General features: G+C 38.0%; 1 protein-coding gene across 1 annotated transcript; it reads left to right on the top strand.

Moving 5' to 3' along the window:
- The first annotated feature begins 102 nt into the window (after positions 1–102).
- Positions 103–25,135, top strand: LOC125399106 (killer cell lectin-like receptor 2). Its single transcript, XM_087904074.1, has 7 exons — positions 103–277; positions 928–1,093; positions 4,884–4,943; positions 10,450–10,635; positions 12,706–12,848; positions 14,564–14,667; positions 24,961–25,135. The coding sequence occupies exons 2-7, from the start codon at positions 979–981 to the stop codon at positions 25,112–25,114; spliced, it is 762 nt and encodes a 253-aa protein (XP_087760200.1). The 5' UTR covers positions 103–277; positions 928–978; the 3' UTR covers positions 25,115–25,135.

The following is a 25,135-nucleotide window of genomic DNA, read 5'->3' as shown; positions in this document are numbered from 1 at the left end:
ATGTGATTCTGCTGCATGTGAAATGTGGGTTATTTCATATGCAGCAAAAATGCATAGTTCATGATTCTGATCTTTCAGTATCAGCTCTCAACATACAATTTCCTCTTTTCACTTTGGTCGAGAGGAGGGGCAGAACATTACAGTCTGGAGTATCTTACAGAATGAACTCTCTTCTGTGTTTCATTTGGAGCTTCTGAGAGGAATCAGGACTGGAAAGAACGACTTGTTCTTCATCCTCAGTTTCCTCCACCTGCATCACCACCTGGATGGAGTATAGGTAACAACTATTTTGATTCCTTCAGATATCTCTACACAGGATCATACTTATTCTATAGAAATACCATTCAGTTACAAATGGACAGCATGACAGTAACAGAGATAGGAAAGACAGTCGGTCATACTAGGACTGTATTAGTTCTGACTGTGAACGTTGGAATTTAGCTTCAAGAGAAGAATTTTTTTATTGTGCTATGATTTTTGTTGTGTGTGATATAGAGTGATCAGTAGAATTAATGACTTGGTGATTAGTTCAAGTGGTTTATATACGTTCTTCTACGCTTCATAGAATTTTATATTAGGAAAGATTTCATTTTTAGAAATTTAATGAAATTGTAAATGAGTTTAGAAAATTTCATCAATGAAAATGTGTTAGATATTGAAATGAATTGAGATCATCAAAAATTTTTAATATTACCTGTTTGTTTCATTGTACCTTCAAATGCTGTTTAATGGAAGAGGCAAGATAAATCATAAGTACTTATGATTTAATAATTTTTTTATTAATTATCATATGTTTTGGAAGTCAGACACCTTCCACACTCTTTACAGTGTTCAGATCTTTAAAGGAATTAATAATCTTCCAACCTACCCCAGCATAAAATTCTGGAATGTTTTAAACTTGGACATTTTAATTTTTTCTTTGCCCAGACGTCATCACAAGACTATATTTTAATTTAAGCCTTCTTGCTTCTGTCCAAGATGAGGAATCAGCAAGTGATATATTCAAACTCAACAGTTTTTGAGTCTTCTTCAGAGTCACAGAGTCCAGCAAGTCAGTTTGAAACTCAAGGTCCCAGAGAGTTTGGCCGCAAAGGTGAGTGCTCTCCTCCTGGGCACTGTACAGACCAGACATTGAAAACGGTCCTAACCTTACTGCTGATTGTCAAGTGGTAATAGGAGATCAATGCAGGAAGAGGTGAAGACTTAGATGCGTTTATTTAAAAAGTAAAATTTGAGACTGAAAAAAATCAATAATTTATTTGCCTTGTGTTATTCTTGTTTGTTTGGTCGGGGTTTTTTTGTTGTTGTTTGTTTGTTTTTGTTTTGTTTTTAGTGTCAGTGTCTCAAGTAGCCAGGACCAATCTTTCCTGTGCTATGTGACAAAGGGTGGCCCATAATCCTTGATGATACCAAATCAGCCTCGAAATTATGGGATTACAGTTGTGAACCACCTAGCCTGCCTCAAATACATTTTTATAAATTTGAGAAACCATCAGCTTTTAGCTAATTTTATTAAATTATGATTTAAAATATGAGGTCTTTAGAAATGAACTACATTCTGAGGAAACACCAAATTTTCTAAAGAAATAAAATCTTAAATAAATGAAAAGTATAGCTGGGCAGTGGTGGTGCACACCTTTAGTCTCAGACCTCAGGAGACAGAGGTAGGCAGATCTCTGTGCCAGCCTGGGCTACAAGCTCTTGTTCCAGGACAGGCTCCAAAGCAATAGAGAAACCCAGTCTTGAAAATATAAAACAAAAGAAAATAAACAAACACAAAAAAATACAGAAAAAGGAAAGAAAAGTATGTGTTAAAAGCATATCTCTTTCTAAAACAGATATTCTAATGCCAATCATCAGGATCAACAGTCAGATCAGAAGGGAAGTCTAAAGTCATTACTCTCATCCCCTTGTCCTTTAAATATTGTCTCGTTCAGTGTCTAAACTGAAAACTTCTGCTTTGTTAGTGTGGTGATAATAAAATGCGGGGCCCTAGAACCCAAGACCTTAAGTCACAAGGAAAATTATCTTATTTTCCGAGAAAAACATAATTTATAGACAGGAAAAGAGCTGACTTAAAAGATTTTTTTTGAAAGTAATTTTATTAAATTATAAAAAGTTTCCATTTACGCCCCTCCTCCCAACGCCCTCCCACTCACCCCCTCCCTCTCCTCCTCCCTCTTTGTCCCCATGGGCAGTCAGGGTCTCCTGCCCTGTGGGAAGTCCAAGTTCCTCCCCCCTCCCTCCAGGTTCAGGAAGGTGAGCATCCAAACAGACTGGATCCCAAAAATCCAGTATATGCAGAGGAAACCAGTCCCAGTGTCATTGTCAATGGCTTCTCAGAAAGACTGCAGGCCAGCCACATTCAGAAAATCCGGCCACATTCAGAGAATCTGGTTGGATCACATGCTCGTTCAGTCACGGTCCATCTGGCCTTGGTAAACTCTCATTAGATCCGACCCCTTGTATCAGTGGGTGATAGTATCCCTCGCAGTCCTTCGTCATTTTCTTCCTCCTTCTGCTCCTCATTTGGATCTTGGGGGGCTCAGTTCGGTGCTCCAACGCGGGCCTCCATCTGTATCGCCATCCAACGCCAGATGAAGGATCTATGGTGATAAGCAAAATATTCATCAGTATGGTCATGGGCCAAGGCCGGTTCAGGCACCCCCTCCTCTGTCCAGAGAACAATCTGGGGATCTCTCCTTGGACCTGGGATCCCATATATAATAAAGTTTCCTGTAAACTCTAAAATGACTCCCTTAGTTGAAATATATTCTTCCCTGATCCCACATTCATCCTTCCTCCCTTCCCCCCATCTCGGTCAGCCGAGCTTTCTCCATTCCTCCCCTACTCCCTTCTCTCTAACCCTCTCCCCTTCCAACAACCCTCCCACCCCCCCATGCACCCAAGGTTACCTGGGACTCTTGACTATTTCCTACCTCCTGGCGGATAGCTAAATAATCTTCATCAGGTTCGTCTTCTTATTTAGCTTCTCTAGGATCACGAATAATAGGCTCGAAGACCTTAAATTATGGTTAGAATCCACTTATGAGTGAATACATACCGTGTTCCTCTTTTTGGGTCTGGCTTACCTCACTCAGTAAAGCGTTTTCTATGTCCATCCATTTGCATGCAAAATTCAAGATGTCATTGTTTTTTACCGCTGAGTAAAACTCTAATGTGTATATGTTCCACACCTTTTTTAACCATTCTTCTATTGAGGAGCACCTAGGCTGTTTCCAGGTTCTGGCTATTACAAATAGTGCTGCTATGAACATAGTTGAACAAACGCTTTTGTAGTATGTTTGGGAATCTCTAGGGTATATTCCCAAGAGAGGAATTGCTGGGTCCTGAGGGAGGTTGACTCCCAGTTTCCTGAGAAACCGCCACACTGATTTCCAAAGTGGCTGCACAAGTTTGCATTCCCACCAACAATGGATGAGTGTTCCCCTCATTCCACATCCTCTCCAGCATAGGCTATCATTGGTGTTTTTAACTTTAGCTATTCTGACAGGTGTAAGATGGTATCTCAAAGTGGTTTTGATTTGCATTTCCCTGATCGCTAAGGAGGTTGAGCATGACCTTAAATGTCTTCTGGCCATTCGAAGTTCATCTGTTGTGAATTCTCTGTTCAGATCAGTACCCCATTTTTTAATTGGGTTAATTAGAGTTTTAGTGTCTAGTTTCTTGAGTTCTTTGTATATTCTGGAGATCAGACCTTTGTCTGATGAGGGGTTGGTGAAGATCTTCTCCCAGTCGGAAGGCAGCCTTTTTGTCCTACTGACAGTGTCCTTTGCTTTACAGAAGCTTCCCAGTTTCAGTAGATCCCATTTATGGAAACTTATAGAGTTCAGAATTTTTAGACTGGCTACCAGCTTCTACAAGTTTCTTAAGATTGATCTTTCCTTCCTCTTCATGTGATATCTTAGTGTTCTAATTACAGTTTTGACTTTTCTACCTGCATCTTGCTTATGCTTTCAGTGCTTTGTAAGATGAACAAACTGTGTTCAAGCCTGTCATTCCAGTTTCCTGTGAGACTGAGGGGGGAAGACTGAGAGTTCAAGGCTGAATGGACGAGACTTATCTAAACTCCTCGGGAACTGTGTGTATACATAGGGTATAAGCAGAATAGTTGTCTGCTACCTAGAAATTGAAAACTTAAACTTTTTACAGCTCATTAGAATGTATTAATTATATAAAATAAAGGGTTTCATTATTATTTGTGTATACAAGTAAATATAATTTACTGATCATCTTTATCCATTGTTTTTATATCCTGTTCCCCTTTCTCTGTTACCCTTCCAGTTCTTCATAATGCTCCTACTTTGGTGTATTGACTTTATTGTTTCCATTCACTTTAATTATTAGTAATATGTTTACATGTGTTTATATATTCAATCTGACATTCCATTTATTGCTGTTCGCATGCACGTATTTTAGAGCTGACCACTTGGTATTAGATATCCAATTATGGCCTCCTTTCTAGAAGAGATTTATTTTCTCTCTCACCTGTTATCGATTACCTAGGGTCTTGTGGAGATTTCCCCTGTCCTTATTGGCATGTTCTCTGGTGTTGTGGTTGGGCTAGTCTTGCTTAGATTATGCTATTTTTGAGACTGCTGAATGTAGCTTCCCTGTCTTCAGTCTCTGTATTTCACAATCTTTAGTCCTCTCTTGTGAGCTCTTCCCTGAACAGTAGGTGTAGGAGTTAGTTTGTATTCTGGAATTGTGCTTAAAACATTAGAGTTTGTCATCCCTTTGTCATATGAAGCTCCAGGTTATGACGAGTGGTGAACCATGGGATGGTCCTGGTGATGATTCTGTTACCAGTTTTGATGTCTTTAGAGTTATATCTCTTACAATCTCCTTACATCTCATTGCAGTGGCTCTGGGGATCCTTTGCTTACTTCTGATGACGGCAATCGCAGTGTGGCTGACATACAGTGAGTAATTCACATACATCATTTTCCTAGGTAATGCCAATAGACACTAATTTTGCCACAGAAATCATACTTTGTCCATTATTTTGTCTGTCATCAGGTGACATTCCAGGTGGCCCAGAATTTGTAAGTTATTTTGTTTTCCCTTGGACTCCAGAAACCTTGGGCAACACAGTGACTCTGGGGTTGCCTTGGAGCTATTCTGTCTTACTCATAATATATACCCTGTGATAATACATGTGTTGCTGATATTCTGCTTTCTGAGCACTGGTGATTATGAATCTTACATAGACCGCCCGTAAAAAGTAGCAGTACAAAATAAATTACGTTGTTTTATAGATTTCTTTCACACACTTATATCAATGACATGGTTAAGTGAAAAGATGGAATCTGTACACAGAAGTAAGAAGTTCTAGAACTTCAGATTTATCTTTTGTTTGATGTCCTCACATGCTTAGAGTAAACCACTGATGGGCTAAGCTCCAACAAAGCTGGAAATCTTCATATTATTGTCTCTTCTCCTGTGAGTACTCCATCTGCTCTAACGATAAGGGTGGTGTTACTTCATGTCTCTTAGTTCAAATTTTCAACCTGTATCATTCTCTGACTATTTTACTTAAATATTTATTTGTAAGTTTTTGACTACAAAAAAATTGAAGTAATCAGAACATAACGTGCTTACATAGTAATATTTTTTAACTATTTCATCTACTTTACACTGAAGCTGCCAGTTGTGACAAGTTCGTGTTTCTATTCTTATAGTGGGTTAAATGAATCATTGCTTTTTAAGTGTCAAAATAGCATTTAAAGTAATGATATATATTTCCTGTCAACTTGAAGATTTTCCCTAACCTTAAATTTCAATATTTACTCATTACAAGCATTTTTTGTATTATACCTACTACTAAGTTTAGTTTTTCAGTATAGTGAAGAAAAACATGAACTGCAAAAAACTCTAAAAGCAACCTCAATCTCATGTATCACACCATGGAAAAGGACAGATACTTCAAGAAAAAAAAATGCTGAGAAATAAACCTAGAGAGAAGATAAGGTTGTTTTTTGATTATTTGTTTGTTTTTAGCTTGCATAGGGCACACAGGTAATGAGGGGATCTTGAATAAGGAACTGCATTATTCTGTATTGTTTCTTCTCCAGAAGCTTTGAAGCCCAGTTAGCATATGTGAGGCTGATCTGTGGCTTAATGGTTGGGCTTCATTATTTCATGCAGGGGCCTGAAATTCAGGAAATTCCTGTTTGTATTAGGACAATCTTACAGTTTCTAGAACCCAGTGACTTTTCTTTCTTCTACTGCATTCAGGAGATAGATTCACAAATTAGCACTCCTAAAAATTAATGCTTTGGTTTAAGAGTAAATCCAAGTCTCCAACATTGTCCTTGAAGAACATGGAATTTTTCAGTTCTTCAAAAGAGTGTATTTTCCAGATATTTAGTATGAAATAGAATAAGGTATTTTCCAAGTATTTAGCATGAAATAGAATAAGGTATTTGAATTATTACAATAATAAGTAGAAGTGTGTAAGTGTGCTTGTGTTTCCTCATTAGTTAGTATCAAATATGTTGCCAGTATGTGACCGAGCTATACTTACTGCAAGCATGTGGGAGCTTTACAATGGTGCCCACATTCATGTACGTCTGCTAGTAATCCCATTAGTAATAGGAAAAAGATTAAAATGTTATGTGTTGTGAAAGACCTTCCTAGCCTTCCATAATGACTGGTTTTCTTTCATTGACTGCTTATCAATTATTCTTAACATTTGATCAGCTTTTGCACATGGTCTCTACCCATAGTAGGAGGACAGATCCTCATTATACAAGGACAAATAATATCTTTAAGCTGGTGTATTAAAATATGTGAAAGAATAAAAGCACCAAAAAAATTTGTAGCATTCAAATCTAATAAAATATGTTTTATGTTATGATTTTAGAATAAAATAAATATCACTTCTCATTATAGAACCAATTTTAATGCTTTCGATTAGAAGGGCAAGGCAGGGGTATTTTATATTTGAAGACAGTCTGGGCAGCCCAGCAAATTCCAAGGAAGCCTGAGCTACACAGTGATAAAACTCCAGAGAACAAAGGTCAGAGACAAAGTTTGTTGATAGAACAAGGCCAACTCCAACACTTCACAAAACAATCATGTTGAATTGTTATTGCTATTCCAACTTCGAGCACTTTAATGGATTTAACTTGACATGCTTGGGGAATGGGTGGACCCTTGAAGGCATCTCCACAATCACCAGAAAATACCATCATCTTCAAAAGTTTCTTCGTGTGTCTCTTACTTGTCTTAAGTTAAGAGCATTTAAAATAGACCTCAGCACAACTCTGAGTGCACAGTCACTGAGTAGTGCACTTGTGAACTACTGTGGGCTCTGTTCATTAGTGCAGATCTAGCACTGTGTCCTACATGTAATGGCCTCAGAGCAGCAAATGTTCATTTCCCACTCCCGAAGACCCTGTGATCCTAAAAGCTTCTCCTTCTTGAACCTGGGCACTGAAGCTCATCTGAGTGGAATTATAAAGTATGGTCGTGGGCCAGGAATATTTCACTTTGCATTCTCAAATCCATACAGGCTTCCGTGACAGAATTTCTTGTAGACTTCTAAGAAAGGGAGGATAATGCAAGGACACTGTTGTCTCTTTAGTAATTTAGATGCTCATGACAGACACTTGTCCTGACACTAACTGAGTAGCAGACAGGAGTCTCTTGGGAGACTATTACTGAACAGTTAGTCACTTAGGTCGGGATTTCTCTTTGGGGGCATTAGATATGAGAAATGATTTAATTCCATAGTCTAGGCTCCCTTCTAACTCACAGTATAGGCAAGGTTGGCCTAGAATTCACTTATTAGTCAAGAATGGCCTCAAATTGGTGGTGATCCTCCTGCTGCAGCCTATAGATTTTTAGACTTATAAGCACAAATTACCATGCCTGGCCATTTTACTCCTCTTTAAATGATATATAGTATTCTTTTGTGTGTATGTGCTATGATTTTTCTATTGTTTCATCTATAATAGATGCTTAAGTTTTCCTCACATTGCTATTATAAATATTGTTATATATAGCATGAGTATGTATGGGGTCTCTCAGACTTCTAGAATCTCAATTTCTGAGAGCTGTGAGTTTTGCTTAATTACATACCTTTAATAAATACATTGTTCTAATAACAGAATACCAGAGAATACGAAGTTTAACTATTCAACTTCTCTGTTGTAGACAAAGATGTTGAAGGACACTGGTTCTCCTGTGGCATAAAATGTTATTTCATCATGGACAATAAACACTGAAGTATATGTAAACAGACCTGCCAGGACTGCAGCTTGTCTCTTTTGAAGACAGATGATGAGGATGAGTTTGTACCATAGACTCTTACTTGTCACTTATTATCCTAGACTCTGTTGTGACCTTTGGATAGTGAGATACTGAGTGCAGGTATTTTTTTGAAAGTAAGACCTTCAAGGGTTCTATATGGTTTGCCTATTATGTGAGCAAAACAGCCCAGTAAGAGTCTCCAAGGAAATTAATTCCTCTTCCTGGCTAGGTCAGGACACATGGTCATTTACAAAAAGACTTGATACTTAAGAGACAATTGTGATTTTTGCAATCTCCTCCCATTCTCACAAATCTGCAAGAGGCTCCCTCAGAGAAGCAAGTTTTCCCTGAAAAACTTTAACCCTTTAGTATAGAATATCCAGCAACTGACATTTATTTATTTCCATAAAGTACCAACTACACTTGCTGGAGCGTAGGGCTTACTCCTTGAAATCCAGAAGTGACACTGCCTGAAACGAGCAGTTGGATGACAATAGAGAAACTAGCTGACTTCTGTGCCCATTTACAAAATGGAAATTATATTAGAACCACAGAATAAGAGGTTTTTACCAGTTAGCCCCATGGCAATTGTAACTGAATTGGTCCATAATATTAGCTTCATAATATTCATGTCTTTCAAAAAATGTTATCTATCTTTGGAAATGAGTATTTAAAAGAAATCAAATGGTCAAGGTCCTGACATTGTCTGTTTACATTTATTATGAAAAAAATCTATTTCAATACATTGAGGGCAATTTCTAGAACAATGATTGCAGAATCAGCTTGAAGCCTTTATCATTTAGAATACGATTCATAATTAAACAGAAATTTATTCACATGTTTGAACAATTACAGAATAAGATGTACTTCCATATCATGTAATTATATACTTTTCTAATTGATACAGAAAACATAGTTATATTCAAATTCATATTAGTAGTCATCATTCCATTTGGATGTCATATATAAAGTACATTATAATATTTCCAATAGTTCTATCCTAGGTCTCTGGGGTCCGGGTGCTCCAGTAAGTAGGTACTGTAGTGTCAGGGACAGGCTTATTCTTATGGCTTGGATATTAGGGTAGAGCAGTTATAGGTTGGCCATGCCCCCAATTTCTAGGCTACCCTTATCCATGGTCATCTCCTTGGCAGAACTGACTATACTCAAAGGTTATGTGGTTGAGTTGTCATCTCAGTCCTTTCACTGGATGTTTTACCTGATCACAGGACATGGTCATTTCAGGCTACATATCTGCATTGCCAGAAGTCTTAGCTGGGGTTATCCTTGTAGATTAATAGAAAATTCCCTTGTCCAGGTCTCTACCTGACCCAGAAATCTCACCACCATTCATTCTTCTCTTTAAGAACTTTCTCCCTCCATCCCTACCTGTCCTCAGTCCACTTATAAAATCTCTTCTTTTCCCCTCTTCCCAGGGAGATCCAGGCATCCCTCACATGAACCCTCCTTGTTACCTATTCTCTCTGCATCTGTGGACTATAGCATGGTTCTCCTGTATTTTACAGCTAATGTTCACTTTTAAGTGAATATTATACCTCATGTTTGTATTTCTGGGTCTGGGTTACCTCACACAAGAGGTTTTAATGATGGTGTTCTTTCATTTTTTCCTCAGTCTGTATTGAAGACATGATTATGTAAAAAGACTTGAAGAGCACAGAGATGTTAAAACATCAGCCCTATTGAATTCCTTCACAATTTGGAGAAAATAACTCCCAGACTGTGCTAAAATATAACTGCATACAAGGATATTATATTTTCCATCTGGTGCTTTGAGAATTGTGCCATATCTGTATGTTTCTTAATTCACATTTTCAGGATATGTTAAAGGTTGACTGAATTCATAAGTCAGATCTTTTTGTAAGTTTTATGCGGAGAAAAAATTGAAGGGATTGGAGGGAAATATGCTTCCACCATAATTTAATTCTTCATCATTTACTTTATACTGAAGTTTCTGATAGAAATTGATGTATCTGTCTCTTTAGTGAGTCAATTGAGATGTCATTTTTTAAAATGTCAACAGAGAAATTGAAATAAAGACATATGTTAGCAACATGAGGCCTTTTCTTATATCTTTAATTTCACTATTTAGTACTTATAAACATTTTTGTGTTATATCTTTTTTATTTTTTGTTATATCTTTTTTAATTTTAGTTTTTCAGTGTAGTCAAGAAAAATATGATCGAAACAACCTCACTCAAAGCATTAGACAAAATATCAACTCCTTTAATAAAACACTGACAAATGAGTCACCAGAGCATGAAGACTGCAAATACGAAAAGGAACAGAAGAGATGCTGTGGGAAAACTAAGGCTGTTTTAGATTACGGAAAGAACACAAGTAAGGAGGGGATCTTGAACAAGGAATTGGATTATTCTGTATTGATTCTTCTCCAGAAGATTTGAAGTCCAGTTATCAGGTTATAATCCTGGTGATTTGTGGGTTAATGTTTGGGTTTCCTTATATCCTGTAGGGGCCCGGAACTCCAGAAATCCCTGTCTAAATTAGAAGCATCTTACATTTTCTAGAACTCAGTAATTGTTCTGTCTCCTGCACTCAGGAAAGGAAGCTCAAACAGCACAGGTAGTTTTCATCTGTGAGCAAATCTGGGTCCCCCTTTCATTGTTAACAGAATGTGGGAGTTTCCAGTAAGATAGTGTTGTCCAAATTCCTAAGCTGAAATGGACTAAGAACATTTACGTGGAAACAGTTATAAAAATAATTGCTTGTATGTTTGTTTTCCTTCTCCTTTGGTATCAGAAAGATGTCCTATTTGTGACCAGAGTGTCCTCCCTGCAGTGCACATGAGAGCTTCACCATGGTGTGCACACTGATGAATTTCTATCAGTGACTCAAAAATGAAAATATCTAATGTAACAAGGAATCATTCCTTGCATTGTGACTGGTTAATAATAACTGACATAGTTTACCATTAATTTTTAACTATTTGTTCAGAATTTAGAGTTCACAAAAAACTCTTGCATATGATCTCAAGTGTTTGATAGCAAGGTTGACAATCTTCGATATTCAAGAACTAATAATATCTTTAATACTGGTAAATTTAAAATATGTGACAGAAAATAATAAGGCTCCAAAAATAATTATTAAGGCATCCCAGACTCGACATTAAGTCCTCCCGACTCTATCTTAGAGGATATAGATAAAATAACTATCTCCTCTAAGTGATAGCATGATTCTGCAATGCTTGTGATTAGAACACAGACAAAGGATGATTGCAAATTTGAGGAGTGTCTTTGTGTCCAGTAAATTCTAAGGCAGTCTGAACTATACAGTGATGTTACCTCTGCACAGAAAATCAGGAGTTGGATATAAAGGTTTATAAATAGATAAAGGGTATCCACATCACCAGAGCAAAAAATAAGTTGCATTGAAATGTAGCTATAGAAACCACACATATTTTATTATATTCTAATTTGACACTTTGGGCATGTGAGTGTACCATTGAAGGCAGGAGAACATAAGATCATCATCAAAAGCTTCCTTATATGTCTCTTATTTCTATTAAGGTAAAAGCATCTAACATACATCACATCAAAGCTGTACGTGCACAATAGCAGGTGGGCCACTGTGGGCACAGTGCATTGCTGCAGATCTCCATTGTATCCTACATGTAACTGCCTCAGAGCACTAAGTACTCATTTCTCATCCCTGTGGCCCCTGGGATCTTATAACCCTCTGCTTCTTAGAGCTGAACTGTGTTAGAAACCTCATCTGAGTGGAATCAAAAAGCATCGTTCTGGCCCCAGTTTGTTTCACTTTGCATTCTATCTTCAAATTCATCCACGCTTCTCTGACTTTCTTGTAGACTTCTGAGAAAGGGAGGATATTGCAAAGATTCTGCTGTTTCATTTATAGATCTTCTCACAACAGATGCTGTGTCCTGATGCTAAGTGAGCAGTAGTCAGGTGTCACCTGGGAGCCTCATAGGTGTTGTGAGGTGCTAGGTGTTAGAAATGGTTTTCTTGTACAACCAACGCTGAATTGGAATATACTGTATAGTCAAGAATGGCCTGGAATTCACTGTTTAACCAAGGCTGACTTCAAACTGGAGGTGAACTTCCTGCCTCAGCCTATGTAGAGATGGGTTTATGGGCATAAGCCATGCCCCGCTGGATTTACTTCCCTTTCAAGGCTGGATAGTATTTCTTTGTGTGTACATGCTACATTTTTTTCTATTGATTCATCCTTAATTAACACATAAATTATATTCACATTTCTATTTTAAACAGTGCTGCAAAGAGCATGTGTGTAGAGGGGTCACTCAGCATTCTAGAATCTCAATTTCATAGAGCTGTAAGATTTTACTCAGTTATAGATGTGTGATAAAGATATTGTTCTAATAATAGAAAACCTGATATTAAGAATTTCACAATTCTTTTTCTGTTGTAGGCAAATGTACTGAAACACACTTGTTCTGCTGTGGTATAAAATGTTATTATTTCATCATGGACAGTAAACGCTGGAATGACTGTAAGCTGACCTGCCAGGACTGCAGCTTATCCCTTTTGAAGATAGATGATGGTGATGAACTGGTACTGTAGACTCTTAACATGCCCATTTATTCTCTTAGACGCTGTCTCTAAATCTTGGAGAGTGAGGCAAGTTTATTGAAAGACAGACCTTCAAAGATTAGATATGGTTGCCTGTGATAAGAGCAAACACTGTATTAAGAGTCTCTCAGGATACTCCTCCTGCTCCTGAGCTAGTTGTCAGGACACAGGGTCTGTTATGAGGAGGCTTTACTAAAGAGTCAGTTGTCTTTGCAAACTCCCTAGTTTCTCATGAGTCGGCAAGAGAGTCACTCTGAGAAGCATGTTTTCCCTGATGAAGTTATTATTCTATTATTTTATTACAGCACGTTCTGTGACTGACAGTTATGTGTCTCCATACAGTGCCAGCTACACCTGGAAAAGTAACTGTCTTGGGTTTGTTCTTTGAAATCCAGAAGTGAGACTGCCTAAGATGAGTAATTGAATTGCAGTGGTGAATGTTACTGACTAACGAGGCAATCTGCAAAATGGAGATTATATGAGAACCATGGAATTAAATAATTTTTTGGGCTATAACCATGCTGATTTTCACTGAATCTGTCCTTAATATTTACCTCATGATATTCTAATGTTTCACAAAATATTATCTATATTTAGAAATGACTATTACAGGAAAACAAGTGGTCAAGATACTGACATTACATTATACACTTTCACTATAGAAATCTTTACAAATTTGGGTGGTGGTGGCTCATGTCTTTGATCCTAGTACTCGGGAGGCAGAGGCAGGCAGATTTCTATGAGTTCAAAGCCAGCCTGATCTACAAGAGGCTGTTCCAGGACAGGATTCAAAACTACAGTGAAAACATGTCTCAAAAATACAAAAAAAAATCAAGAAACCAACAAAGAAAGAAATCTCCACAAATACATAAAGAGTCTTTTTCTAGAGAAATGATTGAAAGGTCAGCTTGAAATCTTTTTCATTTAGAACTTGATGAATAATACTCTACCAGTGTAATACATGCTGAATAATTACAGCGTAAAATAAATTTTTATGTGAAGTCATGATATAATTTTCCATTTGATACATGAAACATAGATAAATTTAAAATCATACCCTAAAATATATTCAATAGTTTTATTAGCCATCATGGCCACATATGTCACATGTAAGACACACCAATATCTTCCACATACCTCCCACTTCCTCCAGTTCTGTCACTTTCAGTTCTGAATAATAGCATGGCTTTCTCACTAGAACATGGAGGATAATGCACATCTTTTCATGGTATTTTTCATCTTAATGAATTTGGTTTGAAGTTGGGGTTCACTTAAGATGAATGCTTCTCACATGCCTCCAAAGTTCTCTGAAATATGAATTTGTATATTTTCATGAACCATCAAACTTACTTAAGGAGCTGGATATCCAATGCGCATTTAGTGATTGAAGCAGGGAGACTGTGAGTTCAAGGCCAGTCTTGGCTACACAGTCTTTCTCTGAGAATCACACACATAAATCTTTTCATGAAAGTAGCATCTCTAGGCACTTGAAGCTTCATTTTAAATAACTTATGTAACCGATTAGTTCTGGTATAAGATGGGAAATCACTTTAAATATGAACTTGGAAGAACTGAAGGACTGGAGGACAGGACAGAAGAGAACTGACATCAGAATAGCTGGGACCTATTATGGCTGTTCTATTCTCATCAAACAGAGATAAATTTTATTGTAAGATAAGTTTTTATTTTCCTTACAGAAGTTTCTAATGTACCATCTTACTACAAACACTTTTTGGATTGGATTATCTTATCAAATAAGCAAAAGCAAATGGCAATGGATTAACAATGGCACATCTAAATTGTAAGTTTTCAGAACCATCACCCTCTAACACTGAAGCCAGACTTAGGAGGATTGTTTGCAAAAGTTTGTCTCTCATTTCACATGGCTTTTCACATTTTCTATGAAGCTCAGGGGTAAGAAACAGAAGCATAAGGCAGTACCTGGGCAAGTATTAGACAGGGAATATAAGTTTGTAGGAGCTGATGACCAGTGATGTAATACTGAACACAGCTCAGGACTGTGTGTTGTAAAATGTACAAGGCACAAAAAAACAAAAGCTTAAGATAATGTGAAGTGATTTGATCTTTATGAAAATTACAATGAGTGTGAGTGTCTTAAACACTCATGACTTGTTTCTGTAGTTAGCTTATATAATTGTTAATTTACAAATATAGAAACATGTTTGTGTGTGTGTAGATAGATAGAGATAGATAGATAGATAGATAGATAGATAGATAGATAGATAGATAGATAGATAGATAGATACTCTACATTTCAATGTGATTTAGTCTATATGCTCTGAGCTTGCTCATTTCTGTCCTGGTAGAAAACTGTTTATTGATTTTCTTAATAAATGATTTTTCTTAAAAATCTCATAGATGTACAGAATGAAATATGACCATATCTATCCCCTACTTGTCCTCTCAAGTTCCCATTACTGTACCCAAAGTTTTCCCCTCGTATATGCTTAATGACCATCCACTTGAGCAAGGATACCTGGCCAAAACCTTAATAAGAAATGTATCTACCATTTCCAGCAGCTGTCACCTAAAGATAGTGATTCATTAAGAGATGGAGGGTCCTTCCTCATTTATGCTGGAATTTCAACTAGTTTGATCTTGTTCAAGTCTCACAGAGATAACCACAGCTGCTGTGAGTTTGTGAGTGGGAAAGCCTTGTCATGTCCAGATGGCAGGATTGTACAGACCATCAACTGGCTCTCATATTTTTTTCCCACTTTCTCTTCCCTGTTATTCCCAGAGACTTGGGATGGTTTTGAGGGGGGGAGGAAGTTGATGAAGATGTTGCCAAACACATTTTCCCCTCTCTTCTGAACTTTGACTACTTTCATGGCTCTGTACAGATTACAGCCTGCTGCAAAAGAAGCTTCTTTGACCTAGGTTTAAAGCAGTTATCTACATGCCCACTTAGTAAAATAAATGTATCAGGTTCCACCCTAGGGCCCTTGACCTCTACAATCATAGGATTTTGATTTGGATTGCAATACCAAACATTATATCCCTCATGAAGTAAAAATCTCAACTACAATCAAAAGCAGTCAGTTATCCTATAACAATGGTACCTCTGGTAATATCTTGACTAGAAAGTCAGAATAATAGAATGCTGGATTCAGTGCTGGGTAAGACCATTCATATCTTTTCTTCTCCAGCAGCACCTTGTCATCCTTTGAAAACTAGCCCAAGTGAAGATGTTTCTTGATTGATTTGAAATTGATTTCTCTATGTTCTAACAACAATGTGTGGCTTGTATTCAGCAATCAGATCTTTTCATGTAGTTAGGGTGGGTAACCAAGGGCAATGGCACAATGCTGTGCTGTTTTGGTGACCTCTGTGGTCTCTCTGACCAATAATTTCCCGGGGTGTGTCCCCTGCTTTATATTTTGATTGTCACTTAATAACTTATGTTTTCTGTGATTCTAACTATTTTTACAGTTATATTTTCATTTTCAATTACATTTTTTAATTGACTATATTTTGATCACCTTTCCTTACCCCCAACACATCCCACATGCTTCTCACCTCCCTACCCATCTAAAATCAAGTTCTTTACTTTGCTCTCCCAAAAATAAATCAAAAATGACAATCAAATCAAACAAAAAACCCAATCAGAAAAAAGATGTCTAAATACAAATACAAAAACAAACAAAAAACACAAACCACTTACGTTAAAAATAGTGGGAGTTTGTTTTGGCCAAACACAAGTTTATTAACTAATGGTGGTCTATAAAGTATTTTATAGATCCTTGTTTTGTTTAATACACCTTTTATCCTCTCCTCTTTTTCCCCCCAGTGCTATTGTCATTTTATCTTTTAATCTTCAGAATTCATCCCTCTATTTGCATTCCACATATTTATCCATTCCTCATGCTCATTGATCGTTTTAGAAATACTAATATTGAAATTTCTCTCCTATGAATTCTGTTTGTCCTCAAATATCATTGGAAAATATATGTATAGATGTATGTATGTATATATATTTGTATGTTTATGTATATATCATCATCTATGTATGTGTATTTATGCATGTGTATGTATAAAAACACAATCTTTATTATCAAATTCTTACAATGTGACCATCCAAAAAGCAAAAGAAGAAAATACTGTTTTATTTTTCTATTTTAAATTTTTTTTTGCCAGGTGGTGGTGGTGCATGCCTTTAATCCCAGCACTTGGTGTCAGACATAAGCATATCTCTGTGAGTTCAAGATCAAACTTGTCAACAAATTAGTAGCCAGGGCTGTTACACAGAGAAACCTGTCTTGAAAAAGCAAAAATAAATAAATAAAATAATTTTCATTAATTACCTATTTTCTTCCAGTCCAGTCTTCTCTCCCTCCATCCCTCATCTCCTTTCAGTCCCTCTCCTACCTCCTTTTTTCTTCCATGCTCTAAACTACTACTCCTCCTGTCTCTTCTAAAAGGAAAAGTCCTCCTGTGGGCATCTCCTTTCTAATTGAAGCTGGATGAGGCAACCCAGTATGAGGAAAGGGTCCCTCTTTTTGTACACTGTGAAGATGTGTCGCTATTACTGGTTTAATAAAAAGCTGAGTGGCCAACAGCTAGGCATAATTCCCAGGTACAGAGGACACTGGTAAAAAGAAGGGAGATGACACAAGGAGTTACAAGCAAATAGAGATGGAACAGACATGCAGGATGAGAAGTAGAGTCATGAGTCACATGGCAAGCATAAAATGTAAATGGATTGACTTATGCTATAAAAGCTACTTAGAAACAATCCTAAGCATTCAGCTGAGCTGTCATAATTGATAATAAGTCTCTGTTTAATTGGTGGGGAGCTGTTGGCCCAAAGGAAATGTCTGTCAGGTGTTGGCAGAAGTTTCTGTCCCACCTGGTCGCACAGCCGTTTAATCAAAAAGAAATGCAGAAAGGTCTACTAAATTAATTATAAAATGATTGACCTATTAGCTCAGGCTTCTTATTAACTAATTTTTAAATCTTAAATTGGTCCATTATTCTTGTCTGTGTTATCCAGTGGCTTGATGCTTTTATCACTGAGGTGTTCTCATATAAATTCCTCTGCATCTGGATGACTACTACAGACTGCGACTGTCCTTTTCCCAGAATTCTTCTGTCCTCATCATGCAACCTCTACTTCCTGCCTGATTGCACCACCTGTACTTCCTACCTGGCTACTGAACAATCAGCATTTTATTAAAATACAAATGACAGGTTACAGACCTTTGTCCCACAGTAGTTCCTCCCCTTAAATAAATTTAAAAAACAACCAAGAACTCTGAATCAAATCTCCATTGTTTTGCTTTTCTACTGACCATTATGCAAAGCAACTTTTAACCAATATTTTAAAGAAAGGCAAACATTCATAATCAGTTTTTTTGGGAATGTGGGCATAGCTTTCCAGGATACTTCCAGCTGCACACTATTCTGATGCAGATCTCAGAGGAAACTGCAACAGACGTTCTATAAAATATTGTATCATCTGGACCATCTACTCCTATTGGAGTTTCTTCAGGGGGTTCCTCCTTGATGAAACCTGGTTTTTCTTAGCCCAGAATGAAATCACAGACTCCCATTTTCTGTAGAAACAAAAGCAAACCCTCTTCTCCAAAGTAACATACTTTTTGACTTAAATTTTGAAGTCAAGGCATTTTCAAACTATATATGTAAGGATTAATCCAGCAGAATTTATAATCAAATATCTTTTAGCAGGCTTTGATCCTTCCTCAGCCATCAAACAATTTAAAGACAACACAATAACATACAGTATCCAGACTTCCTGTGTATTTTTAATCTTTATGTGGCTTTATTTTAAACTCTATTTCTTTTATTTTTATTTTGAATTTTTGGCTTTTTGGGACAGGGTTTCTCTGTGTATCTTTGACTGTCCTGGAACTCACCCTGTAGACTAGGCTGTCATTAAACTCACAGAGATCTGCCTGCCTCTGCCTCCCAAGTGATGAGATTAAAGGTGTGTGCCACCACACCCAACTACTCTCTTTCTTTCTCTTTTTTATTTTAAGGACTTCATTCTTTTTCTTTCTCTTCCAAACCTACATTTATTTTTAAAAACACTGTAAACAATTTAGAGGTTTTCTTCTTCTGAATCTATCTTTACTGTATACCACTCTTTTTCTGACCACATGAGTCTCTAATTTGCTAAGCAATGTGGTTATGATTAAAGCCATGGATTTGATAGCTGGATCTACCCCATTCCTTAGATTTCTGAGAGTCTAGCCACATGGAAGAAGTACCAACCAGAGCCATGTTTATTACAACTCTATGGAGTTTCAAGGTCCCTGCCACCACCAAAAAGCATGTGGTTGGCTATTCATCAATACCATCTAAGTGTATCATGGTGGGGCCTCTTAAAAGGCCTACAAGTTTTTGCAGCTAAAACTGAGTCAGGGAGCATTTCTAACTAGCAAACAGAGCCCACCCGAGAAAATGCTGCTACCAAGAAGCCATGAATAACTTTGTTCTTTTGTTACTAGAATTACTTCCCAAATTCTCTCAGGTTTTAAGTGGATTTAGTTGTCTACATTGACACCATTTGTTGACAAAGGTTTCTGTCTCACCTGGGCCTGCAACTGATCAATCCCAAAGAAATACACAGAGGTCTACTAAATTAATTACAAACTGGTTGCCCTATTATCTCAGGGTTCTTATTAACTTATTTTTACATCTTAATTTGACCCATTATTCTTGCCTATGTTAGCCACATGACTTGGTAAATTTACCATGAGGTGTTCTCATCTTGCTTCCACTGAATCTGGATGAAGACTGCAGACTACCTTTATTCCTCGTACCAGAATTCTCCTGTTCTCATTGCACCACCTCTACTTTCTGTCTGGACACCCCACCCATACTTCCTGCCTTGCTACTGACCAATAAATGTTTTATTAAAATACATGTGACAGGGTACAGACCATTGTCCCACAACATTCAGGTCCCAAAGTCAAGTAACAGAGTCAGAAAAAAAATCTGCTTTTAATGTTAGAAAACACATAAGAAAACCAAGCCACACAACTGTTGCACATATGCAGAGGACCTACGTCACTCCCATGCAGTCTTCCTGCTTTTTGGTTCAGTCTATGTGAGTCCCTATGAGCACAGTGCAGTTGAGTTTTCTCATGCTTTTTCTTATGGTATACTTGGTGCCTCTGATGCTCACAATCATTCTTCCCCTCTTCCACAGGATACCCCAAGGCTTTCCTAAGGTTTGGCTGTGTGTCTTTGCACATTTCTACCTGTAACATAAGGGCCGGTTTGTTGGGGTTTCTGTCCCGTCTGATACCCGACAGCCGGCAAGTCCCAATTAAATCACACAGAGTCTACATTAGGTTATAAGCTGATTGGTTCATTAGCTCAGTCTTCTTATTAACTAATTCTTACATCTTACGGTAACCCATAATTTTTGTCTGTACATGTGGCTCAGTACCTTGTCCAGGGGGACAGGTTACATCTCGCTTCTCTGTGGTCTGGGCAGGAATGGAGGAATGGGCTTCCTCCTTCCTTGCCTTCTCCTGTTCTCATCGCCCTGCCTCTATTTCTTGTCTGGTTGACCCACCTGTACTTCCTGCCTGGCCAATCAGTGTTTTATTAAAATATGATTGACAGAATACTGCACCACTTCCCTCTGGTGTCAGAAGTGGGATTCGAACCGAATAATTTCATTGACATTTTTGCCAATCATATTCAGCTCTAACCTAGGTCTCTGGGCTGTCCAACCTCAGGCAGTTTTAGGGGTGGGATCCCTCTCATGGCATGGGTCTCAAACTGAGCCAGTCATTGATTGTCCATAACCATTTCTTCTGTATCACCTTTATGCCAATATCTCTTACAGGCAATGCAAATTGTAAGCCAGACATTACATGATAGGAATGGGCTCTCAATCCCTCCACTAAATGTCTTGCTTAGTTACAGGAAATAGCCTGTTGAAACTCTGTATCCCCTATTGCTAGAATTATCAATAAGGTCACTCTCATTGATTTCTGGGAGCTTTCATTGCACTAGGTTTCTAACTCACACCACAAATGACCCTCACTCCAGTTGTCTTTCTCAGTACTTTCTTCTGTCATCTTCCCCAAACCTGATTGCTCCTGTTCCCATGCCCACACACCCCAATCCACCCATAATGACTACTCTATATCCCATTCACAGTGAAATTTGCTGTGCAACCCACCTGATTTTGAGCCCTCCTTGTTACTTAACTTCATGGTCTATGTATTGAAGTACAGTTATCCTTTCATTTATGGCTAAACTTCATCTATATGTCAGTACATATGTTTCTTTCTGGATTGTGTTATCTCACTCTGAATGATATTTTCAAGTTCCATCTACTTTGTGGAAAGTTTACTGATGTCCTTGTTTTTACCAGCTCCATACTACTTCATTGGGTAAATTTACCAAAATTTCTTTATCCATTCTTCTTGTGATAGATGTCTATGTTGTTTCCAGTTTCCAGCTATTATAAATAAAGCCACTATGAACATAGTTGAAAAGGCCATCTGTGGTGGTCTGGAGCATCCTTTGGGGTAGGATTGAGTATAATCCCAAGAATAGCATAGCTGGCTCTTGATATAGGTCGATTATCCGTTTTCTGAGAAACAACCATGTTGATTTCCAAAGTGACTGTATAAGTTTGCACTCCCAGCAACAAAGGAGGGGCTAATTATGTTTTAATTGCCTTGGATATCATTTCATTTATATTGATTTTGTTGTTTTTAGATAGAAATTCAATTGTCCCATGCTGGCCTTGGACTCCTCATATTTTTGTCTCCATCTCTCAGATGCTGGAACTATGGGGAAGGTGTGACTCTGCCTATATTGTCCTTTTTCTCTGGAAAGATAGCACTCATTCTCATTTCACATGTGTTAGTTGGTAACCCTAGTGTCTGAAATTCTAGGATTTAATGTACTGTTTCTGCTGGCTTTTGTTTGTAATGTCATTTTCTTTGTTGTATTTACTGAGCTTCTTCTTCCACAGTCCCAGAAACTATGTGAAGCATGATATTCACAATAGTAACTATCTCAAGAATATTTCATTCAGTGTCTGAGAACATGGCACGTCTGGCTCACTTCCATTTAAACATGATTCTGCCAAAGCGGACAGCTAATTTACAAATATACAGGAAATTAAATTCCCTTCTCCTCCAAGGACACTCTTAAGCAGGCTGTCACAGAGGTGGCCAGCGGACAGATACTCTTAGAAGATGTTATAATATATTCAAAGAACACAGACTAATTTTGATTTTATTAGTTTTGGTTTTTATATTTTAAGAATCATTTTATACAGGCTAGCCTCACTCCTTCTAAATCTACCTCCCAAGCACTACAATTGATGGTGTTTTTCACCATGATTGGCTACAGAGTTAGTGAATTCATTTATAGTCTACATCACCGCACAGAGTCAGAAATGGGCAGGTGGAAATATTTGGAGTGAGGTATCAGCAGCTGGGAGGAAACCTGCATTCAGATTAAAACATCTTTGTAGACCTTGACTATGCTACAAACTCTCCACTGAAGGTGGTATGAGAACTTGGGCCACAATTTAGGATTCAGCTTAAAAGCCTCGTGGTGAGAAGATTTCTTTCACCACCACAGTTATTTTCTCCAGTGTGAAAATGCAGTTTCACATTTTAGTTTAGACACCTGCTACAAGGTCAGTTTCTAATGGATCTAGAAAGCATGTGTGAATTTAACTTGTGTTTCTTGTACAGAGGTTCATGTGGGAATCACCATGGAAGTAAAGTTTAGAACTCATGATGAACCATGTATACCTTCTGAATAGTTACTGTCTTCTGGGTCTTTTCCTCTTTCCTGACATTCAAAGCGCATGCTTAATTGATTGTACCCATAATCATACCTCATGATTGACTAATGTGTGTACTCATTTCTTTTATCTTACCTTTTCTGTCTATGCCCCAAATACCAACTAGCATAATTTATGTCTTTTGCTGTTACTGTGGTAAATCTCAATACTCTATTTTTACCTAACTTGAATCAAGGGCTCAAAAACTGATGAACTTTTGTTGAAGCTTTATCCCTTTGACACCTCAGCCTATACAGTATGGATTTCATTCACTGTTTTACATTCTTTTGCACAGATTCTCATCAACCTAGCCTTGTTAAATCTCACAGTGTTGCCAAAAGCATTGGACCTTATCCTGTGTTCCACATTTATTTTTTTTATTATTTTTAAAATGTCTTTATTGCAAAAAGCATCATAAGAAATCAACTTTACTGTGAAATTATCTTTTGGTGGTAGCTAAAATTTTATTTACTTGAAGATGAAAAATTAACAGAGTGGAAAATATAAAGAGTTGAATTGTGATCAAGAGACCATTCTTGTTTTTATTATATTTATTTCGTTTTATGAATGTATAAAAGTGTGTGCCCATGTCACAACACATCAGTAGTTATAAGGTAGTTGAAGGATTCACTTTTTTTTTTCTACTATGTTGTATCTGAGGTCTGAACTCAGGTTGTCTGGTTTGGTAGCAATGGTTTCCATGCACTGAGCCATGTCACCAGCCCAATACATTTTTTTTCAAAGTTTATTAAATTATAAAAGTTTCCATTTCCGCCCCCCTCCCAACACCCTCCCACTCCCCCCACTCCCTCTCCTCCTCCCTCTCCATCCCTAAGAGCAGTCAGGGTTTCCTGCCCTGTGGGTAGTTCAAGTTCCTCCCCCCTCCCTTCAGGTCCAGGAAGGTGAGTGTCCAGACAGACTGGATCCCAAAAAATCCAGTATATGCAGAGGAAACAAGTCCCAGTGTCATTGTCAATGGCTTTTCTGAAAGACTCCGGGCCAGCCACATTCAGAGAATCCGGCCACATTCAGAGAATCTGGTTGGATCACGTCCTCGTTCAGTCCCAGTCCAACTGACCTTGGTGAACTCTCATTAGATCAGTCCCCTTGTATCAGTGGGTGATCGCACCCCTCACGGTCCTGATTTCCTTTTTCATGTTCTTGCTCCTTCTGCTCCTCATTTGGTATAGTACGGAGCTGCGGGCAGGCCTGCTTTTCGCCTCACCCGGCTCCCGCACGGCTAGCTTAGTCCCAGAAATAACAACACACAAATTGTATTCATTTCAGCACTGCTTGGCCCATTATCTCTAGAGAGTTGGTTACTGACTAACTCTCATATCTTGATATTAACCCATTTCTAATAATCTGTGTAGCACCACGAGGTGGTGGCTTACCGGAAAAGATTCAGCATGTCTGACCTGGTGGCTAGCTCCATGGCTTCTGCCTCATAGCCCTCTTCCCAGCATTCTGTTCTGTTTACTCCGCCTACCTAATTTTCTGTCCTATCAAGGGGCCAAGGCAGTCTCTTTATTGACCAATGAAAATAACACAATAGATAGATAACCCTCCTCCATCAATTTGGACCTTGGGGGGGCTCAGTCTGGTGCTCCAATGTGGGTCTCCGTCTGTATCGCCATCCATCCTCGGATGAAGGTTCCCTCTGGTCTTGCCTTCTTTGCTCACGTTCTCTTTCCTTCTGCTTCTCGTTTGGACCTAGGGAGTTAAGTCCAGTGTTTCAATGTGGGTCTCTGTCTCTATCTCCATCCATCACCAGATGAAGGTTCTATGGTGATAAACAAAATATTTATCAGTATGGTTATGGGCCAAGGTGGTTCAGGCACCCTCTCCTCTGTCCAGAGAACAATCCGGGGATCTCTCCTTGGACCTGGGATCCCATTTATAATCAAGTCTCTTGTAAACCCTAAAATGACTCCCTTAGTTGAGATATATTCTTCCCTGACCCCATATCCATCCTTCCTCCCTCCGCCCCCATCCCACTCCCCCGAGCTTTCCCCATTCCTCCCCTACTCCCTTCTCTCTAACTCTCTCCCCTTCCAACAACCCTCCCACCCCCTCATGCACCCGAGGTTACCTGGGACTCTTGTCTATTGCCAATACATTTTTTTAAATGAGTTTAGAGAAAACAAAAGAACCTTTAGTAAATTACTTACAATTAAGTCCATATTCTGTATATTTATGTCAATAAACGTTTTTAAAATCAATGAATACACCAATATAAGAGTCATATTTTAATAACTGCCCATTATATGTTTTGCTTTATAGAGATTTGATGAAATTAAAATTATTAAAGGAAAATGGAGGCTGTGCATGTCTCAGTTTTCGAGGAATACATGAAGATGACTGTGGTACAAAACACCCTTGCATCTGTAAAAACAGAATGGATAGATTTCCCGATTCAGTGTACAGTATGAAGTAAAGTAAAAAGTGAAACATTTTA

Source organism: Myodes glareolus, chromosome 3 (assembly GCF_982192425.1).
Source record: "Myodes glareolus chromosome 3, mMyoGla1.1, whole genome shotgun sequence".
Lineage (NCBI taxonomy): Eukaryota > Metazoa > Chordata > Mammalia > Rodentia > Cricetidae > Myodes > Myodes glareolus.
The sequence above is the reverse complement of the archived record's forward strand: the minus strand, read 5'-3'. Positions and strand labels throughout refer to the sequence as shown.